This window comes from Panicum virgatum, chromosome 8N (assembly GCF_016808335.1).
Source record: "Panicum virgatum strain AP13 chromosome 8N, P.virgatum_v5, whole genome shotgun sequence".
Taxonomy (NCBI): Eukaryota; Viridiplantae; Streptophyta; class Magnoliopsida; order Poales; family Poaceae; genus Panicum; species Panicum virgatum.
The window spans coordinates 12,496,729-12,516,236 of record NC_053152.1 but is presented as its reverse complement, the minus strand read 5'-3'; the positions used below and the strand labels follow the sequence as shown (position 1 = coordinate 12,516,236).

The window sequence follows — 19,508 nt, the reverse complement described above, 5'->3', positions numbered from 1 at the left end:
ATCTTTTCTTTGATTGTCTAAATGCTAAATTTATTTGGAGACTGGTACAGGTTGTGTTCAATTTACCTATGCCATTAAATGTGAATGATATTTTCACTAATTGGCTGAACGGGGTAAACAAAAAACTGAGGTATCACGTATCAGGCTTGGGTGGGAGCATGCGCCACTTTATGGGCAATTTGGCTAAGCTAAAATGATGTGGTTTTTAACCAGACACAAATTTTCTCCTCTTTGCAGGTAATATTCAGGGCAATTCACTGGGTCCGCTTTTGGGCACTCCTCCAAAAAGAAGAGGGAAGACCACCAATCATGTCGGGCGTGCTCTTGAAGTAGTTGCTATGGAATGCTTTGCCTCTAATGGATGGCTTTTTAGTAATCAAATTGCTCATGTTTTATTTCTTCCCACTTAGCACAAACTTGGTTGTGGTGCTTACTTTGTTTGGTCGTTGTGGACTTATGGTTGGTTATAATAATGAATAGCCATATGTATGCTGGAATATTAATATATATTTTGTTATCTAAAATAACTCCAAGTCTCCAATACAAAGCCCTGCTTCTCAAAGGATCGGTTACTAGGTTTTTTTTTTGGGAAATGATAAACTTTTTTTAAGTTTCTTGTTTCGGGTAGAAACTGAGAAACTTTTAGAGCTTTATCTCTAAAACTGATATTTACGCCTTGAAGCGATTCTTTGGTGTTGCGCCTCTCCGGCTTTCCCCATTCGGCCATCGCCGGGGGTAAAACAGACCCCACACATGTCAATGGACACTCGACTCTAGCAGAGGCAAAGAGCCAGCGTAGTAGCAGATTGCTGGGACGTTGGGATACTCAAAAAGGACTCCACACTAGCAGAGAGCCAGAGAGCTCACCTCGCCTTCAACAGAGTTGTGGCCTGTGGGAACGGATTCTTGGTGAGGACTGAGGAGCTAATAAAAGGACTCCATTTCTCGTGATCTACTTGATCTGGGATGTTTAATGCGTACTCTTTGGTTGCGCAGGCAAGTTGTTCGATAGAATGCCCAAGGGAGGTGCTATGTCTCCGTAGCTTGTACTTTACAATTTCCACCTAACAACTCAGCTGGCATCTCTTAGCAGCTTCTTATATAATTTGTTCGGATAGACATGCTGCTTGCAAAGCTATAGTTTGCATAGTTGAAGTGGATGGGTTCCATGGAAGGGCTTTCTCGTACGGTCATCCACTTCTTGCTCCTTTTCTGCATAGTCTGTAAATGTCTGGCATCAGATTTGGAGGCAAACCAGAAGGCAACCCTCAAGATTGATGCCTCACCAAAGCTTGCTCGAAAGATCCCTGATACACTACTCGGAGTATTTTTTGAGGTGAGCTGTAGTTTCTTGATAGACATCTATTTGATTGGGTTCCCTTTTTTTTTTATCTCTTGAACGGAATAATCCAAGTATACACATGGTCCATTGTGTTCTTGCAATAACTATCTATGTTATACTGTAGGAGATGGGCCGTGGTGGAGCTGGTGGACTATGGGCTGAACTTGTTAGTAACAGAGGTAATTTTAGCTAACTCCTGATTCCTCTCACAATAAAGAGAAGTAATTCTTGATTCTATTGTTTGCATATTGGAGTGAATTTTTGTAAGAGAGGCTAGATATCATGACCATTCTAAGCATAGCTGCACTTTTTTCTTTTGTTACATTTTAAGCATAATCTTGATAACTCAGTAAGCCTTTTAAGGTTATACCTCATAATCTTTTGGCACGTGCCACCACTCAGATTTAGCATAACCAGCTCCTGGATCCATTGCTTCAGGTTTCGAAGCAGGAGGCCCCAATACTCCGTCAAACATTGAGCCATGGCTCATTATTGGAAATGAGTCTTCCATTTTTGTGGAGACTGATCGTACATCATGTTTCAGTCGAAACATTGTTGCTTTAAGGATGGAGGTCCTCTGCAATAACTGTCCAGCTGGTGGTGTTGGCATTTACAACCCAGGTTTCTGGGGCATGGTAGGACTTTTATGTTGATCAGATGTTGGTTGTCCGTATCAGCTTGAGAAATGAAGTCTCATAAAAACTTTTAGTTAAATATATATGTAAAGTTTTATGGTAGTGTTTTACCCTAATCCCCAAACTCCCAGTCCTTCGATATTAGGGGTTTCTTTTTTTTTTTTGGGGACAAGTAGCAAGTAACAACATTTATCCCCATGCATTTTCTTTGTATATTCAGGTAATGCTATATTTCACGCTCTGATATTAGGTACATATTGAGTCTATTATGTTTTCTATTTCCTACTTTTTTGTTTTCAATGATGCTAGTTTTTGAACTTCCAGAACATAGAAGATGGAAAGACATACAATCTAGTTATGTATGTGAAGTCAGCTGAAACCGTACCCTTGACAGTTTCACTAACAAGCTCTGATGGGTCGCAAAATCTGGCTTCAGTCGCGATAATGTTAGTATGTTTTCTCAGTACAATGTTGGGATCAGAAGAGGACCTTTGATTATTGACACTCTCTTAAGATATTGCATTGTGCAGGGTTGCTGGCAAATCGAAATGGATAAAGGTAGAGCAAAAGATTGTTGCTAAAGGAACCAATAGAACCTCAAGGCTTCAAATAACGTCTAAGAAGAAAGGAGTTCTGTGGTTTGACCAAGTATCACTCATGCCTGCAGACACATACAAGGTATATTATGCTTTTATACTGTTCCTTGATACTGAAAAACACAAAGCAGACCAAATAAGAAGTATAAACTTTGGATAATGCATACAGATGAATTTGAAGAGATGACCAACTAATTCGGCCTAGCACATAAAAAAAACTTCCCCATTAACGCAAATGGGATTTTACTCTGGTCTTGAAAGAATGAAAGTATGACCCTCTTATCAGTAATCTAGTAATTAAGTCCTATTCCATCAAATCATGGACTAGCCATCTTGGTCATGTGCAAGGGTGCTTTTTAGCCCACTTATCTGCAAGAGTCTTCCATTGTATTTTGCAAATCATACTACTCCTTCCGTCCCAAAAAAACAAGTCATCCTAGGAATTCTAGGACAAATTAACAAGAAGGTAAAATGACCATGTTTGCCCCTATTCGTTACCCATATTTAGCACTAATTGATTCTTGCATGCACACGCATTTTCTAAATAGGGTAAGATGACTTGTTTTTTGGGACAAATTTTGAATCCTAGAATGACTTATTTTTTGGGGCGGAGGGAGTACTGTTTAGTCACTTATAGCCCTTTACAACAAGAACAATGTGGTACCCAGTTCAATGCTTTGTTGTTTGAGTTAAATTTCCATGTAAATGTTTCAGATGGACATCATGTTGGAATTTAGTGGTTTATCTGTATGGACATCATGTTGGAATTTAGTGGTTTATCTGTTTAGTGTATTCAATATTTTAGGATTTACTTCATCTTTTCAGAAAAAAATTATTTTCTTTCTAATATAGGCCATTCTTGTTGTGAATGGGATTTATCCGAGTATTTGACAACCAATTTCTCCACGCAAACAGGGACATGGTTTCCGCGACGAACTTGTATCCATGCTTTTGGATTTAAAACCACAGTTCTTAAGATTTCCTGGTATGCTGTTTTTGGTAGTGGGTTGTTGATGATTGAACATATCACACATGAGATGTATTGTTATAATCGACACATTGCATGCAAATATTGTAGGAGGTTGCTTTGTACAAGGTGGCTGGCTAAGAAACGCATTCAGGTGGAGAGAGTCTATTGGTCCTTGGGAAGAGAGGCCCGGACACTTCGGAGATTGTTGGAATTATTGGACTGATGATGGCCTTGGATATTTTGAATTTCTCCAGGTACCAGATTCATTGTTCCGAACACGCTTCTCCCTCGATGGTCACCTAATTATTACATTTGAAATCCATATCATAGCTTTCTGAGGACCTGGGTGCTGCCCCAATCTGGGTATTCAACAGCGGTAATACTTGTTAGGTTTGTCAAATCGTTGACACTGTTGGGCGGCTTTCTTAGCTGATGGAATGTTCCATCATACTCAGGATTGAGCTACAATGATGAAGTTGATACAGCTGCTATTGCCCCTTTTGTAAAGGTATGGTTCAAACTTTCTTCGTCGAATGCACGTTACAATGGTGCATCACAACACTGAATGCTGCCTTGTTTCATATTTTGCTGCTGAGAATGCATCTCTGGGTATTAAAAACCATTATGTGTAGACCCTAATGGAACAACTACATAGGACCATTCTGCTTGAATGATGCTAAAATTATGTGTCTTAATCCTTACTATAAAATATGTTTCTGTGGCCTGATCCTTCACTCTCATGTTTGTATTTACCAAGCTTTAATACAATTTAGTATGTAATGAGTGAAAGACGCATTAAAAGAACAATATATTTATATCTTTTATGGATATAGTCGTCATAACTTCTAATCTTAGATTCATTATTTTGGAACTATTCATGTTTGTACAGGATGTACTGGACAGCCTAGAATTTGCAAGGGGGAGTGCAAATTCATCATGGGGCTCTGTTAGAGCTGCAATGGGACACCCTGAACCGTTCCCAGTCAAGTATGCTGCAATTGGAAATGAAGACTGTGGGAAGAAGTTTTACAATGGTAAGTTGAAGAGGTCTTGTGTATAAGGGTTGATAAGCTGTGTTATAATGGAGAAGGAAACATAACTCGGTCATGCTATCCATATTAAAAAAAAGTAATTGATATATAGTCTCTCTCTCTCAAAAAAAAAAAGGTCTGTTGCTTTTGTGCTGCCAGTGCTTCCAAGATGTAGTTATGAAGTTAGTTTTATATATTCTGGTACCAACTTTTTAATTTAAATATTTGTTATTGCCTCGGTTAGCATATTGTGAATATCATTTCTCTTATTTTGTTTCTCTCATATTTTTTTCTGTATAACTCTTTGTCGTTGTCTGTGTTCATAATAATATGTGTGTGACTGGGTGTGGGTTGTTTTCTGGGGATCCTTGTGACCCCTGCTTTGTATGTTATTCTCTCTCCTTAATGAAGTGAAATGCAGTTCTCCTGGATTTTTGAGAAAAAAAAAATAATATAGCCATCCTTGAAAATATTTTAAGGTAAGAAACAAAAAGTGAATATTTAAAAGCTGATGAGGACATACCAAATTGTAATTATTAAAGTATATTTTAAACTCATTAGGTCCTTCGAAGAAGTTATTTTATTTATTAGACCATGGTATGTTTTCCCAAGGCAAAGCTAGCAACATGTCAACCCCCAATGAGCCTATAGATTCAATGAAAGTCAGTCATTACAAGGCTGATCAGAGTCAATGTTGGGTTAACATTCTCCCATTTCAAGGACAGCTCATACCTGTTATACCTTCTGTACAAAAAAAAAGAGATCATAACTCCCAGTGGTAGTGCACAAATTTAATGTGAATTATCTAGTGTAGAGCAGAAGAAACTACTTGTTATGGACGGGGATGTTGGAGGGAGGAGGATAGCGGAGGTTGTACTCGTGAGAGGTGGAGGGCCGCGGGCCTGGACCCTTCGGTCGCCGCCTCGACGCCGTCGTCGGCGGAGCGGCAGCCAGAGGGCAGGACTGCTCCCTTGAACGTGGGAGAAACGATATCTCGGATATGACTTGATTGATAAAATCCCTAGTTACAAGCCAAAGACTATATATAAGCTAGCTCTACGTAACCAACTCAAACTCCTAGAGCTTATCTCTTAACATAATCCAACTAAAAGGAAACAAACTCTTGAAATTTAGCCACTTTGATTGGCTAAACAATCCCCGTCCGGCACGGCTGACGGCGCCTGCTCCTTCTTCTTGCGCCTCACGTATACTTTGCCGTGCATAACATCTCTCCCCCCCTGGAGAAGCAGCTCGTCCTCGAGCTGGAACGCCGGATAGAGGCTGCGAAACTTCGACAGTGGCACCCACGAAGTAGCTGTGGCATCAGCACCCTTCCACTGGACAAGCAACTCATAAGTACCTCGAGCCAACCGACCCCTGAGCACCCTCTCTGGTTCACTGCAGACCCTGCCATGATGTACAGGAGGCAGCGGCCTGACTTGCTCCGGAGGTTCGCCGATGAATGGCTTCAAGAGTCCCACATGGAACACATCATGCAATCGTGCTCCCGCTGGCAACTGAAGACGATACGTGACCGAGCCAATCCGCTCAAGCACCTTGTATGGACCGAAATATCTCTGGCCTAGCTTCCCTCGGCCACGTGTATCATTGAGCGACGCCGTCGGCAGATGCAACAGCCGCAGAAGCACCCAGTCGCCCACCTGGAACTCCACTTGCCGGTGTGTCTTGTCATACTGGGACTTGGCCTGTTGCTGCGCCTGCTCCAGCCTGTCCCTGATCTCAGCAAGGAACTCATCACGTTCCAGCATCTGTTGCTCCACCGCCGGTAACTTGGAGTCACCAGGCCCGTATGCCGCGATGGTAGGCGGGTCACGTCCATACACAACTTTGAACGGTGACGTCTTGAGGGAAGCTTGATAGGAGGAGTTGTAACAATACTCCGCCCATGGGAGCCAGCGAAGCCACTGCCGCGGTCTGTCCCCCGTCAAGCACCGTAGATACATCATGACGATCTTGTTCGTTGCCTCCGATTGCCCATCCGACTGGGGGTGGAATGCCGTAGAGTATTGCAACTTCACCCCGGACAGACGGAACAGCTCGCGCCAAAAGGAGCTGGTGAAGACGGTGTCGCGATCGCTGACGATGGAAGCCGGCATGCCATGGAGGCACACCACCTCGTCGAAGAACACGCGCGCCACCGAGGTCGCCGTGTAGGGATGGGCGAGCAGCATGAAGTGAGCATACTTCGAAAACCGATCCACCACTGTGAGGATGACTGATTTGCAGCTCACACGGGGCACGCCTTCGACGAAATCCATGGCGATGTCAGCCCATACCGTGGACGGAACCGGTAGAGGCTGGAGGAGGCCGCCCGGATGGAGGTGCTCTGTCTTGTTACGTTGACACACCTCGCAGCGCCGGACGAAGTCACGCACTCGTACGCGATCTCGGTCGACGGCGAAGTCGGCACGTAGGCGAAGTAGTGTCTTCTGTGTGCCTTCATGACCCGCGCCATGTGCCTGGGCGATAAATGTGTCGGCGAGGTCCAGTGAAGCCGGTACGTAGATCTTGCCATGGCGGAGCAACAGGCCATCGACCCAGCTCCACCCCTCTACTGCTTGATCCGCCTTGCTGCGTTGTTCGGCCAAAGACGCGTCAGCCGCAACCGCGTCCCGGAGCTCGGAGAAGAGCTGGAAGGACGGAGCAGAAAGCGCAGCCAGCTCGCCCTTGCCATCAGCATCGCGACGTGACAGCGCGTCCGCCACCACGTTCTGGGCGCCTGGCTTGTACTCCACCATGAAATCAAAACCCAAAAGTTTGCTTGCCCACTGATGTTGTGGGATCGTGGCAAGACGTTGGTCAAGCAAAAACTTGAGGCTGTAGTGGTCCGTGCACACCATGAACTCCCGGCCCCAGAGATAAGGCCGCCAATGGCGCACCGCTTGTACAAGGCCGATAAGCTCCCTCTCATAGGCGGCAAGTTTGGCGTGTCGCGGCGCGATCTGTCGGCTGAAGAAGGCGATCGGCCCGCCCTCCTGATGCAGCACCGCCCCAAATCCCGACCCCGATGCATCGCACTCCACGACGAACGACTGCGAGAAGTCCGGCAGCTGGAGCACCGGGGCAGAGGTGAGCGCGTTCTGGAGAGCCCGAAAGGCAGCCGTGGACTCTTCTGTCCAGTGGAAGGCCTCCTTCCGTAGCAGCTTCGTCAAGGGAGCCGCGATGGCCCCGTAGTCCTTTATGAAGCGCCTGTAATAGCCCGCGAGGCCGAGGAAGCCGCAGACAGCCCGGATTGAACGGGGCTGGGGCCATGCTAGCACCACGTCCACCTTGCTGCGGTCCAAGGCCACGCCATGCTCCGAGATCACATGGCCCAAATACGTGACAGACGTCTGGGCGAAGGTACACTTGCTTCGCTTGAGGAAGAGCTGGTGCTGGCGCAGGGTGTCGAGGACGAGGCGGACATGGCGTAGATGCTCAGCTCGGGAAGTGCTGTAGATCAAGATGTCGTCGAAGAAAACCAATACAAACTTCCGGAGAAACGGTTGGAGTACCTTATTCATCAACGCCTGGAAGGTAGCCAGCGCGTTCGACAACCCGAACGGCATGACCAAGAACTCAAACAGCCCTTGGTGTGTGCAGAAATCCGTCTTGTCGATGTCGCCCTCGAACATGCGAACCTGGTAGTACCCCGAACGGAGGTCTAATTTGGTGAAGAACCTAGCACCCCGAAGTTCGTCGAGAAGCTCCACCACCACGGGAATGGGGAACTTATCCTTGAGGGTCTTCGCGTTCAGCGCGTGATAGTCGACGCAGAGACGCCAGGACCCATCCGGCTTGCGCACCAATAGGACCGGAGAGGAGAACGCTGATGAACTTGGACGGATGATCCCCTGTCAGAGCATGTCGGCGCACTGGCGTTCCAGTTCGTCCTTCTGCAGGTGTGCGTAGCGGTACGGGCGTACTGCAATCGCGTCGGTGCCGGCCACCAGGCGAATACGGTGGCTGTGGTGACGTTCCGGAGGCAGGCCGTGCGGTTCCTGGAACACTGCTGCATAATCGTCGAGGAGCAGCCGCAACAGGTCGTCGAGGTGTTCGTCTATGGCGTAGAACACTGGTACTGTAGGACCATCCAAGCCCGTCCATAGAACGTGACGGTCGGTTCTGGCGATGGACATGGTCTGGCGTTGGAAGTTGAAGAGCACCGGCCCCAGCGTGCCGAGCCACTCGACGCCGAGGATCACATCGTAGCCACCCAGTGGAAGGGTGTGCAAGTCAACGTCGAAGCGTTCGTTCGCTGCGAGGCTACCCACCACCACCGGCACCCCCGGAATGACCCCCGTGCTCCGAACGTGGTCACCATTGCCGATCCGGACGTTGCGACCGGTGCCGGGAAGGGTGGTGAAGCCGAGATGCGCCGCCATGCGCTCATCGATGAAGTTGTTGGTGGAGCCCGTATCGACGAGCGCAACGAGCTTGAGGCCGCCCAGGTGGATGTGCAGCTTCAACGTGCGGTATTGAGGAGAACGCACGCCCGTGAATGCTCGGACGGAGACCACCGGACCATCTGCAGCGAGAGGGGTCTGAAGGGCGAGGAGCGCATGCAGGGAGTGCTCTCCGTCGCTCGCCTCCCCCTCCTGATCGTCGTCGTCCTGGTCATGGTCCGCGACGAGCTCCATTCGGTAGAGCTTTTTGCATCTGTGGCCGGGAACGTATTTGTTGTCGCAGAAGTAACAAAGGCCGTCCTTCTTCCGCTGATCCATCTCGGACGGCGTGAGCCGATGACGGATGGGGCCCCGTGGCGGAAGCGAGCCCCCCGAGCCCTGTGTTCTCGTGTGTTCCGTTGTTGTGGTTGAGGCGCTGGTCTGCATGGCAGTACGGGGCGACGGGCGCCACGGCGGTCGCGCCGACTGGCGTTGTTCGTACGCTCGGGCGTACATGATGGCGTCGTCCAGCGTCTTGGGCGATCGGAGGCCCACGCCAGTCTTCACCGGCTCTTGGAGTCCAGCCACAAAGAAATGCACCTGTTGGAGTTCAGAGAGCTCTGCCTCGCGACATGCCAAGTGCATGAACTTGTTAGAGTAGTCGACGACGTTCCCGGCGTGGCGTAGTAGGGCAAGGCTCCCCAGCGGCGTGTCGGTCATGGTTGGTCCGAACCGCTTCTGGACGAGTCGGACGAAATCGCGCCACGACGGCTCGCCGTTGTTCATCTCATACTTATAGTACCACAGCTGTGCCGACTCCGTCATGTGCAGGGATGCCATCCATACACACCGACGTGACGGGGTTTTGTTGCCTCGAAAATAGATCTCGCAGCGATTTAGCCAGATGAATGGGTCACCAGATCCATCGAACGTCGGAAAGTCGATCTTGAGGACTCGCGTCGGGAGCCGGTCTTCCTCGTCCTCGCCCCGGAAACGGCGGCGAGAGTCCCGGTCACGGTCCGCACGACGGTGACGACGCGATGACGGCGAACGTGACCCCTCGGAGGAGGACGATGGGTCAGACGGAGCGCCACCCCCGCCCTCGGACTCAGACGGCCCATACTCCGCATCATCGCCGTCCACTGGCCTGATCTGCTTTTTCTTCTCCTTGCCAGAAGGTTTGGCGATCTTGCTTGACCCGGAGCCCTCGAGCTTGGATACTGCCAAGTTGAGGGACGCGGTTTGCTGCTCGGCGTCCTTGACTGAGCCCGCGAGTGACTTCATCGCAGCGGGCAGCTTGACCAGCTTGTTCACCGCCAGGATGAGCGGCTTCAAGGCCTTGAAATCCTTGGAGAAGCTGGTCATCTGATCCGAGAGCTTCTGGATGGATTTGTTGAGGGACTCCGCGGCATCCACATCGTCACCCGGCATCCCTGATACCAGATTGTTATGGACGGGGATGTTGGAGGGAGGAGGATAGCGGAGGTTGTACTTGTGAGAGGTGGAGGGCCGCGGGCCTGGACCCTTCGGTCGCCGCCTCGACGCCGTCGGCGGCAGAGCGGCAGCCAGAGGGCAGGACTGCTCCCTTGAACGTGGGAGAAACAATATCTGGGATATGACTTGATTGATAAAATCCCTAGTTACAAGCCAAAGACTATATATAAGCTAGCTCTACGTAACCAACTCAAACTCCTAGAGCTTATCTCTTAACATAATCCAACTAAAAGGAAACAAACTCCTGAAATTTAGCCACTTTGATTGGCTAAACAATCCCCGTCCGGCACGGCTGACGGCGCCTGCTCCTTCTTCTTGCGCCTCACGTATATGTTGCCGTGCATAACACTACTCTACTACAAGATACTCTATTTGTATTGAGCAGGTAATTACCTCAAGTTTTACAATGCTATAAGAGAGGCATATCCAGACATTCAACTGATTTCAAATTGTGATGGCTCATCTGGACCACTTGATCATCCGGCTGATTTATACGATTTCCATGTAAATTTCCTAATTCCTTGTTTTGTATCTTTTTTCCTGTCTGTATAGATTCCACGATTCTATCTCATTATATATCAAGGTCAAATTTCCTCCTCTTAGATTCCATCCATGCCTCTGTTTAGGTCTATGCTGATGCAAAGACTCTGTTTTCCATGAAGAACACATTTGACAAGACATCGCGTTCCGGACCCAAGGTAAATCTCTGTTTCATGCTTTCCAGAGCTATTCATCTGTTAGAGGATTCTTATGAAATGGTGCTTGTTTATGACCTATCATTAGATAAAATCAGAACTACATATGTGTATCTTAACTAGTGATTACTGCAATGCTTGAAGTTATTTACATGCTTGGGAACAATTATAAACTTTATTGATTTTATTTTCCTGCTTACTTCACTAAAACACATGTATTTGCAGTTTTGCATGACTATATCCTGGATAGACAGTAAATACATATTTCGAAACATGATTTGAGCGCAGGCTTTTGTCAGCGAGTATGCAGTTTGGAAAACTGATGCAGGTCGAGGAACTCTTCTTGCTTCACTGGCAGAAGCTGCCTTCCTTACTGGGCTGGAGAAGAATAGGTGAAATATTTTTAATTAAATTTAACAAGGTTTCCATTTGTGGGTTACTTGGTGATAACACCTGAATCTTTGTGCATAAATTTTAAATGATGTATTTGCTAATCTAGTCACCATGACCTGATCGTTCTTTGCCTTGATGGTTTTTTTTCTTGACAGTGATGTTGTTGAGATGGCTTGCCATGCTCCACTATTCGTAAATGACGATATTGAGAAAAAGTTTGTTTTTGTGGCTCAATGCTTTCATTGTTTCATTCTGTTATTGTTGATCTGACATAACAGTAATTGTGTTTGAACAAAACATTCAGGTGGAACCCAGACGTTATTGTCTTCAATACTTGGCAACATTATGGGACTCCTAGTTACTGGATGCAGGTGCTCTTCCGTGAGTCTAGCGGTGCTATTGTTCATCCAACAACGATCAGTTCCAGCAGCTCTGGTAATAGTTCTCTAGCAGCATCTGCAATTACATGGCAGGATTCAGACAATAGCTCATTCCTAAGAGTAAAGGCAAGTAAACTTCCTTGCATCCATCAGAGCCTTGTGTCTCAAGGATTATGACCTTGCACTAATCTCGAAAGCTCTTGTGCAGATCATAAACTTTGAATCTGTTGCTGTTCAAATCACAATCTCCACGACTGGACTTCAGGCTAGCATTGACGTGTTGCGATCGACTGCCACTGTTCTCACATCTAGCAATGTGATGGATGAAAATTCTTTTAGTAACCAAGACAAGGTGATCTACAATTTTTATGTTGTCCACAAAATGGCCTATCAAATGTTTTACAATCATCAGAGTTTGTGATTGGTTTGGGTTTCCTTGTTTACCAGCTCATCTGAATCCAGAGCTGTCCACTATTCAATGGTGCAGGTCTCGCCAGTCAAGAGCCAGCTTTTTGATGCAGGAGCGCATATGCAAGTCACACTAGCTCCTCACTCATTCACATCCTTTGATCTTGCGCTGGCTCCGTCTAAACTTGTCACGTTGGCAGGAAGAGTCAACAAATACTAGATATCTGAACTGTGAGACACCCAAGTGCCAGTAATTAAGGACTTGCCAGTACGGTGTAAAGCAATGTGTTATGTAACACCGAGGAGAAATTAAATAAAAATGTCACTGGAATTTATATTTTTTTATTTCCTTGAGGATGCCATTCAAAAGTTTCTTTAGTTAGTGTCTGATTTAGCACGAATATTCACATCTATAGTCAATTATTGTTTAAATTGGTAGGTGATACGTCCTTGGACATTGAGGCGTCTGTGGTAATTTATGTTTTGCGACCAAAAAAAAGAATTTATAGTTTTGTGGTGATTTTTTGGTACATGGCAAACGGAAGGTGTAGACTTTGATTTTCGCATCCTTTTGTCCTACTTGTCGCGACGGTCATTTGGACACCTCATAAATATTCTATCTCTGCTTTATCACTATGGTTTGACGTCTCAGCGGTGGATTGGACACATCTCAACGGTGAATTGGACATCTTGGAGATGATTTGGACATCATCCATGGAACCTAAAAATTCTATAAATGTGATCTCACAAACTTGTTAGTTCCATTGATTATTGATTATGTTGTCACACAATCACCAAAATCACAAACAATGACCTAATGGGGCCATGTTCCTTACAGCATCCCGTGCCGATCTATCATGGTGGCTTGTGCTTTCCATTTTGATTCTCGCCTTCCAATCCGCCTCCAAGTTAGCTTCCATCTCTTGTCCATGTGCGTAGAGGTGCAAATGGGTGCCCTTTAGGGTAGTCATTGTTCCTTTTTAGTTCAAAAAATTGTGCTAGTTTCTCAAAATGAGCTTCCATCTTAGAAAACTAGTACAAACTTTTGAACTTTTGAATTAAAGAGAGGCAGTGGATATCCTTAGTGGCACCTATTTGCACCCCTACATGTGCGTACAAGGTGAATGAGGGTCTATCAGCTTTGTTGCAGCAGGCGGAGTCTGAAGGGAAGATTGAAGGAATTAAAATATGTCGCGGAGCCCCTCTGGTCAATCATCTACTTTTTGCAGATGATTCTTTAATCGTCATGAAGGCAAGTAGTTCTGGTGCTCAAGCACTGAAGCAAATTATGTGCAAATACGAACTAGCATCCGGTCAGGTAATAAACAAAGATAAATCATCTATTTTGTTCAGCCCAAATACTGGTGATCATGCAAAACAACAAATGAGATTAATTTTGTCCATCAATTAGGAGGCAACCGCTGAGAGGTACTTGGGGCTTCCAGTTTCAGTGGGGAAATAAAAAGAATTTTTTTCCAATGTTTGAGGGAAAAATGGATGGCTCACGTCGCTCGATCCGACGGCTGATAGGTAGGGAGGTACCAAAAGGTACCCAAAAGAGAGGTACCTATCATGCACCAGGTGCATGCTAAATTGTGTACCAGTATGCACCAGATACCTCCTTTTCATGTGGGCCCGCGCGAAAAAGAATATGACGGCTAATTGTCATTCCGGGATTAATTTTTTGTATCAGGGGTAAAAACGTCAATCTATAATGATTGGAATAACATTTAGTTAGTATAGTTTTGATTGAATGTTTGGTTTAATATAGTTTGAGCCCACTAAGATTGATCCCTAGGTCAGCCCTAGGGTTCTGGCGGACCTAGGGTTCCTGGGTTGGGTTAGCGGTGGGAGCGCGGTCCGGCGATGGAGGGAGGGAGGGAGGCTGCGGCCATGGCGTCATCAAGCTCGCGCTCGTCACGGTGGTCCGCATCGTCGTCCAGAGGAAGAGGAGGTGGGGAGAAGGAGAGGTTCACGGCGCCGGTGCCGTACTGAGTAGGCCCATATGACTACTCCCCGGCGGTGAAGTGTCTCTGCAATAGGAAGGCGCCTTGCTGGACATCATGGAGCGATGACAACCCCGGCCGGAGGTACTACATATGCCCTTCAGGATTGGTAAGCCTTCCTTTAGGTTTTACCCTTGTTTTTAGTCTCATCTGCGATTGATTTTCTAATTTGCTGTGCAATTTGAGTGTAGAAGCCCGGGGATTGCGACTATTATGCGTGGATTGATCGTCAGGCCACCGAGTATGAGCGGATTCTGTTGTGTGATCTTCGTGATGCTGTTTGGCAGTTGAGGAAGGAGAAAGCAGAGGAGCAGCAGCAGGTTTAGAGGGTTCAGGAGGAAAATGGAGATCTAAGGCAGTTGATAGTGCAACTAGAAATGGAGAAGGATGATTTGAAGAAGAAGATGGAAGAAAAAGAGCAACTGGAGATCAAGGAGAATAGAAACTTCAGTTGCTTTCGTAGGTGCATTGTAGTTTTTGCTTTGTTAGGATTGTTGTTTGTACTGAAGTACTCAACGATGTGACTTGTTCTGTTAGAGCATGAGTTTTTGTGGCTACCTTTGTGTTACTGCCTAATCTTTCGATCTTTTGATGTAAATGTTGGCTCAGCTTGTAGCCTATTTCAATGCAAAAGGAACTCGTTTTCTAAATGCAGTGCAAAATGCGAATGGATGGTAATTAAACAATATCAGTTCACTAACATAAACCTGAGTCTGTAGCACTAACATCAGTTCGTAGAATTAAATATGTACAGCATAAGGTATCATCATGCTATTCTCATCAAGCAGACTTCTTCCTAGAATTAGTGGTGACATGCATGTAGAACATGACAGCTTTCACCGGTAAGACCGTTAAACCCAACGGATAGATCCACCGGTCCGTCCTGTGTGTATAGTTTCGTGTACATGTCGTAGCCCGACCGGTTTCCGCACCGGTGTGACCGGTGAATGGATAAAACTCAACGGTACTGCCCATAGCATTGCTCCCATTTTTATACTGATGTCTGCCTCCATCAATCGCAACTAGAAAAGTAGAAAGATGAATTGAAGAAGATTGAGGAAAAAGAAGAAGCTAGAGTTGAAGGAGAAGAGCAACCTCAGCTGCTTTAGTAGATGCTTTGTAGTTTCTTCTTTGTTAGTACCGTACTCAACAATGTGAACTGTTCTGTTAGAGCATGATCTTTTGTGGGTACGTTTGTGTTATTGCCCAATCTAAAAGGAACTGGTTTGGAAAATGCAGTGCAAAAATACGAATGGATGGTAGTTAAACAATATAGCACTAACATTAGTGGTGACATGCTAGTAGATTGTGATCGCTTTCACCGGTAAGACCGTTAACTACACCGGAAAGACCCACAGGTCAGTCCTGTAGTGTATCGTCCGGTGAGCATGTCTGGTGAGCACAGGTTGAGATGATTTGTCCGACCGGTCTCCACACTGGTGCGACCGGTGAGTGCAGAAAACTCAACGGTACTTCCTTAGCGTTGCTCCCATGCATCCACCCCGGCCACATCACCTCGGTTCCCGTGTGCTGTGAGTCAGTAGCGCATGTAAACTACTGTAGTAGCTAGCAGGGCGCAGCCACGTTGCTCCTACCTGGTGCACGGGCACCAGTGTAAACAAAATTTTACCACTAACGAAGCTTAAAATTACCATGTAATCATGAGAAGTTATACAGCTCTCTGAATTGATGCACCATTCGTGGTCAAAATGGATCTGGCTTCACCCCTAGCCAGCAGGTTGACGGAGACTGATGTGACCTCTCAATAGGCACAGTTCGACCTGCTCTATCGCAACTTACGCCACACCACTACTCATACCATCAATCGCAGTCAAATGATACATGAGCATGGAGTCTGGAGCCAAGCATTACATAACATGCATGAAGGTAAAATGTTGCAGAACATGAACATGGAGTCTAGATTCATACACAACATGGTATGAGGTCCTAGGGAGAACATAACTTGCAGAAGTACATCACATCCAGATTTAGTTGAGGAAAGACTCGCACGTGAAACGGATCCTGCAATCCTCGCTGTAGAAGTTCGACCACGGATGCCATCTGTAATCGCCGATGCGCTTGCCGCACCAGCCCTCCTCGACGGCATCATCACCCCATCCCACCTGCCGGTAATGGGACGCGCAATGGTGATCATCCGCGCGAGGCGCTGGCGGAGGCACGCGGGGGGCCGGGTGCCAGAAAGGCCACACGTTCCTCCACCGCGTGTGGAAGACGTGCTCCTATGGAAGAGAAAGCCTATGGTTGTTCAAGACGGCGAGCACCGTGTCGTCGTCCGCCGCCTCCGCTAGGTCGTCCGCCGCCTCCGCTAGGTCGTCCGCCGCCTCCGCCAGGAGCTCCTTGGCCCGGAGGTCGTACTCGGCGCCACGATTTGCTCGCCACAGAAGCACAGCGAGAAGGAATGCCGCCGGTTTGTGCCCCGGCGGGCAGCCCGATCGAGATCGTCGAGCGGCGCATCAAGAGCCCCGCCGTGCTGTCGGAAGATGGCCCTCATACCCATGATGAAGAGCGCCTCCGGGTTGCCCGCGCCGTGGGTGTTGACGATCAATCGCTCGCTGATCGCCTCACCGTCGACCAACTGGTGCAGCACGAGCCTTAGGTTGAGGCTGCGGTGGACCAGCCCTGCGCCGCACACCTTATCTCTCATGAGAGAGCAAGCCCCCCTGAGGCTACAGAGATCGGCCATGGGGTCTTCGGACGAGGCCGCGATGCTTGCGGCGAGGTGGATGAGCATCTCCTCTGGAAGGTTGGCGGGGGATCTCGCAGGCACCATAGGCTGCCGGGCGATGAGGAGGGCGAAGGAGCTTCTGGTCGGGGTGGTCGGCGACAATGGGGGTGGAAAGAGGTCGGAAAGAGGGCGAGAGCGCAGTGGCAACGGGATGAGAGGACCGGGTTTGGTGTCGTTCGCTTATGTAGCAATCAAAGAGAAGCCGAAAGGAGACCTTGGGACCTGCCGTCGTCTCGCGCCGCCCCAGTAATTGCACTGTAACCGCACTCAGAACACGCGCGTCCTTTGAATTCATCCGGTGCTGTGTACTTTGTAGGCAACAGTTAGATACGTGAGTGTAGATGGCTTGGAAGTTGTTTGAATTCTCGCAGTGACGGTTGATTCCCAAGGACGTGCGAGCGTGCATGGTGATAGTTCATATCCTGAAGCATCCTTTGGTATTCCATAGGGCCGTTGCCCGTGTCGCTCGGCATTTACAGGTCTCTTGTCCACGAATTGAATACAACGTCCCCAGCCCTCACGCTCGAAACTCTTTGTCGCAGGCAAGCCATAGTGTGACCCAATGGTTGGCCTGCACTCTCGATCCCGCTCCCGCTCTCGCTCTTCGGCTACGGCTACTGCTCCGGCTTAGGCAGCGCCTCCGTCAACCACCATGGCTGGCCGGTCGCCGACGCCGCCGTCAACCTCCAGTGCTGCCCAGTCGCCGACGCCGCCGTTGACCTCCAGGCTTCCTGGTTGCCGACGCCTCCGCCGCCATCCTCCCACGTGTGCAGCGACAATAGTTGGACGCCGACGCCGTGGCGCACGCCCCGCAGGTCGTGGGATGATGGGCGGCAACATTCATCTTCGGAGAAGAAGCACCTGAGCGCCACGCCGGCTGGTCCCCCGAGGTCGAGGCATGTATGGGTTCCATTCGAGGGGAAGCTCCTTAGCACGACGATAACATGTGACACGGCGGTGGTGGCGAGTTTTCTACAAGAAATCCAAGGTACCCCACCGAAACGCCGCATGATTGTTGGATTGGATACCGAGTGGAAAATGCCTGATGTCAACGGCTTCAAGACGGCCGTCTTGCAGTTGTGTGTCAGAACCAGAGTGCTTATCTTCAAGGTCCTCTATGCCGCCGCCGGCGACCTCCCCGAAGTCTTGAAGAGGTTTCTGACAGAGGAGGACCACATCTTCACCGGTGCACACATAGAGAACGACGTGAAGCGGCTGCAGGACAACTTCGGCTTCACAATAAGCAATCCTACTGACCTCCAAATTGTAGTCCCCCAAGCCGCTTCCAGATACAAGTGCCTCGGAGGAACCCATCCCATTCACGGACGGCGCCGTTCGTCGCTCGAGAAGATTGCGAGAGAAGTACTAAACCTACCTCGTCTCCGCAAGATGGACGCCGACCAAACAAACTGGCACGCGCGGGATTTGGACAACTTGCAGGTGACATACGCCGCCGTAGACGCGTACCTGTCCTACGAGATTGCAAATCAACTAGTGATCAAGGATGGCTATAGATTTAGTAGTTGTAAGTAGTTTGGAATGTCTGGATGTTAGGTGTTAGTTACTGTAACCGCTGGTGTTGTGTTTAGAATGCTAGCGACAGTGATGTGGCATCATTCACTTGTAAGTTGTCATGACTGAATGGAAAAATCATCAATCGTTTTGTGCTTTTATTTTGTGTCATTACAACTTCAATGACTGAATGGCAATACAAATGTGTCTGCAATTCTATAGACCGAATGTCATGAACTTGTAATTTTAAAATGGGTCACAAATAGCTTGCACCAACCCAAACTTATCTTGGGAAACAACCATGACTCACAATTTAGAGATGGAGGTTCATCCAATTGCACCAATGCAGGACAACATTACTGAAAACAGCAATAACCGGACACCTTTGGAGGCATCACCGGTCAGACTTATGCTGCCAGGCAAAGGAGCAAGAATACCACTATGTTTGCTGCACCCACCGGACACAACAGTGGGTACACCGGTCCGTAGTACAATTCGACCGGTGATCACCAGGCATGTACCGGACAATCAAGCTCAGGACGGACCTGTGAATGTATCAGGTGATTGAACCAGTCTTTTTTTTTAAGGGAAACTGTGGGGGAGTTCCCCACAGTGCTTCGATTTTCATTAAATTAAAACGAAAAAAGACTGTACAAGATAAAAAAAATCTTACAGAGGTACATCAGGGGGGAGGAAAGAAATGAAAAACAGCAGGACTATACAATTGTCTCTATCCATTGAACAATTTGAGGATGGAGAGTTTCCTTCACTCTTAAGAGATGAAGGTGCACCTGGTTCTTGAAATTTGAAACCCATTTTTGTCGACTGACAGTCTCCTGGTTGAAAATCATGGCATTTATAAGCTTCCACAATTCCCAAGCAGCCACCAAAAAGATTTCCATGAAGAGAATATGA

The 19,508-nt window shown here is 47.7% G+C and overlaps 1 protein-coding gene across 3 annotated transcripts; it reads left to right on the top strand.

The window, feature by feature from the left end:
- Positions 1 to 663: 663 nt before the first annotated feature.
- On the top strand, positions 664 to 12,691 carry LOC120686003 (alpha-L-arabinofuranosidase 1-like). Of its 3 annotated transcripts, none has more exons than XM_039968165.1 (18): positions 664 to 909; positions 997 to 1,336; positions 1,467 to 1,521; positions 1,781 to 1,914; positions 2,302 to 2,423; positions 2,508 to 2,655; positions 3,489 to 3,558; positions 3,652 to 3,797; positions 3,874 to 3,919; positions 3,999 to 4,051; positions 4,433 to 4,577; positions 10,839 to 10,957; positions 11,080 to 11,151; positions 11,437 to 11,540; positions 11,697 to 11,756; positions 11,846 to 12,047; positions 12,130 to 12,273; positions 12,409 to 12,691. In XM_039968165.1, exons 2-18 carry the CDS (start codon positions 1,160 to 1,162, stop codon positions 12,547 to 12,549), a joined length of 1,938 nt encoding a protein of 645 aa, XP_039824099.1. In that variant the 5' UTR covers positions 664 to 909; positions 997 to 1,159; the 3' UTR covers positions 12,550 to 12,691. The 3 variants fall into 3 exon arrangements, with proteins under 3 accessions (XP_039824099.1, XP_039824100.1, XP_039824098.1); XM_039968166.1 differs by having other exon boundaries at positions 665 to 909; positions 1,781 to 1,977; positions 12,369 to 12,683; XM_039968164.1 differs by having other exon boundaries at positions 666 to 909; positions 1,781 to 1,977.
- The last annotated feature ends 6,817 nt before the right edge of the window (positions 12,692 to 19,508 follow it).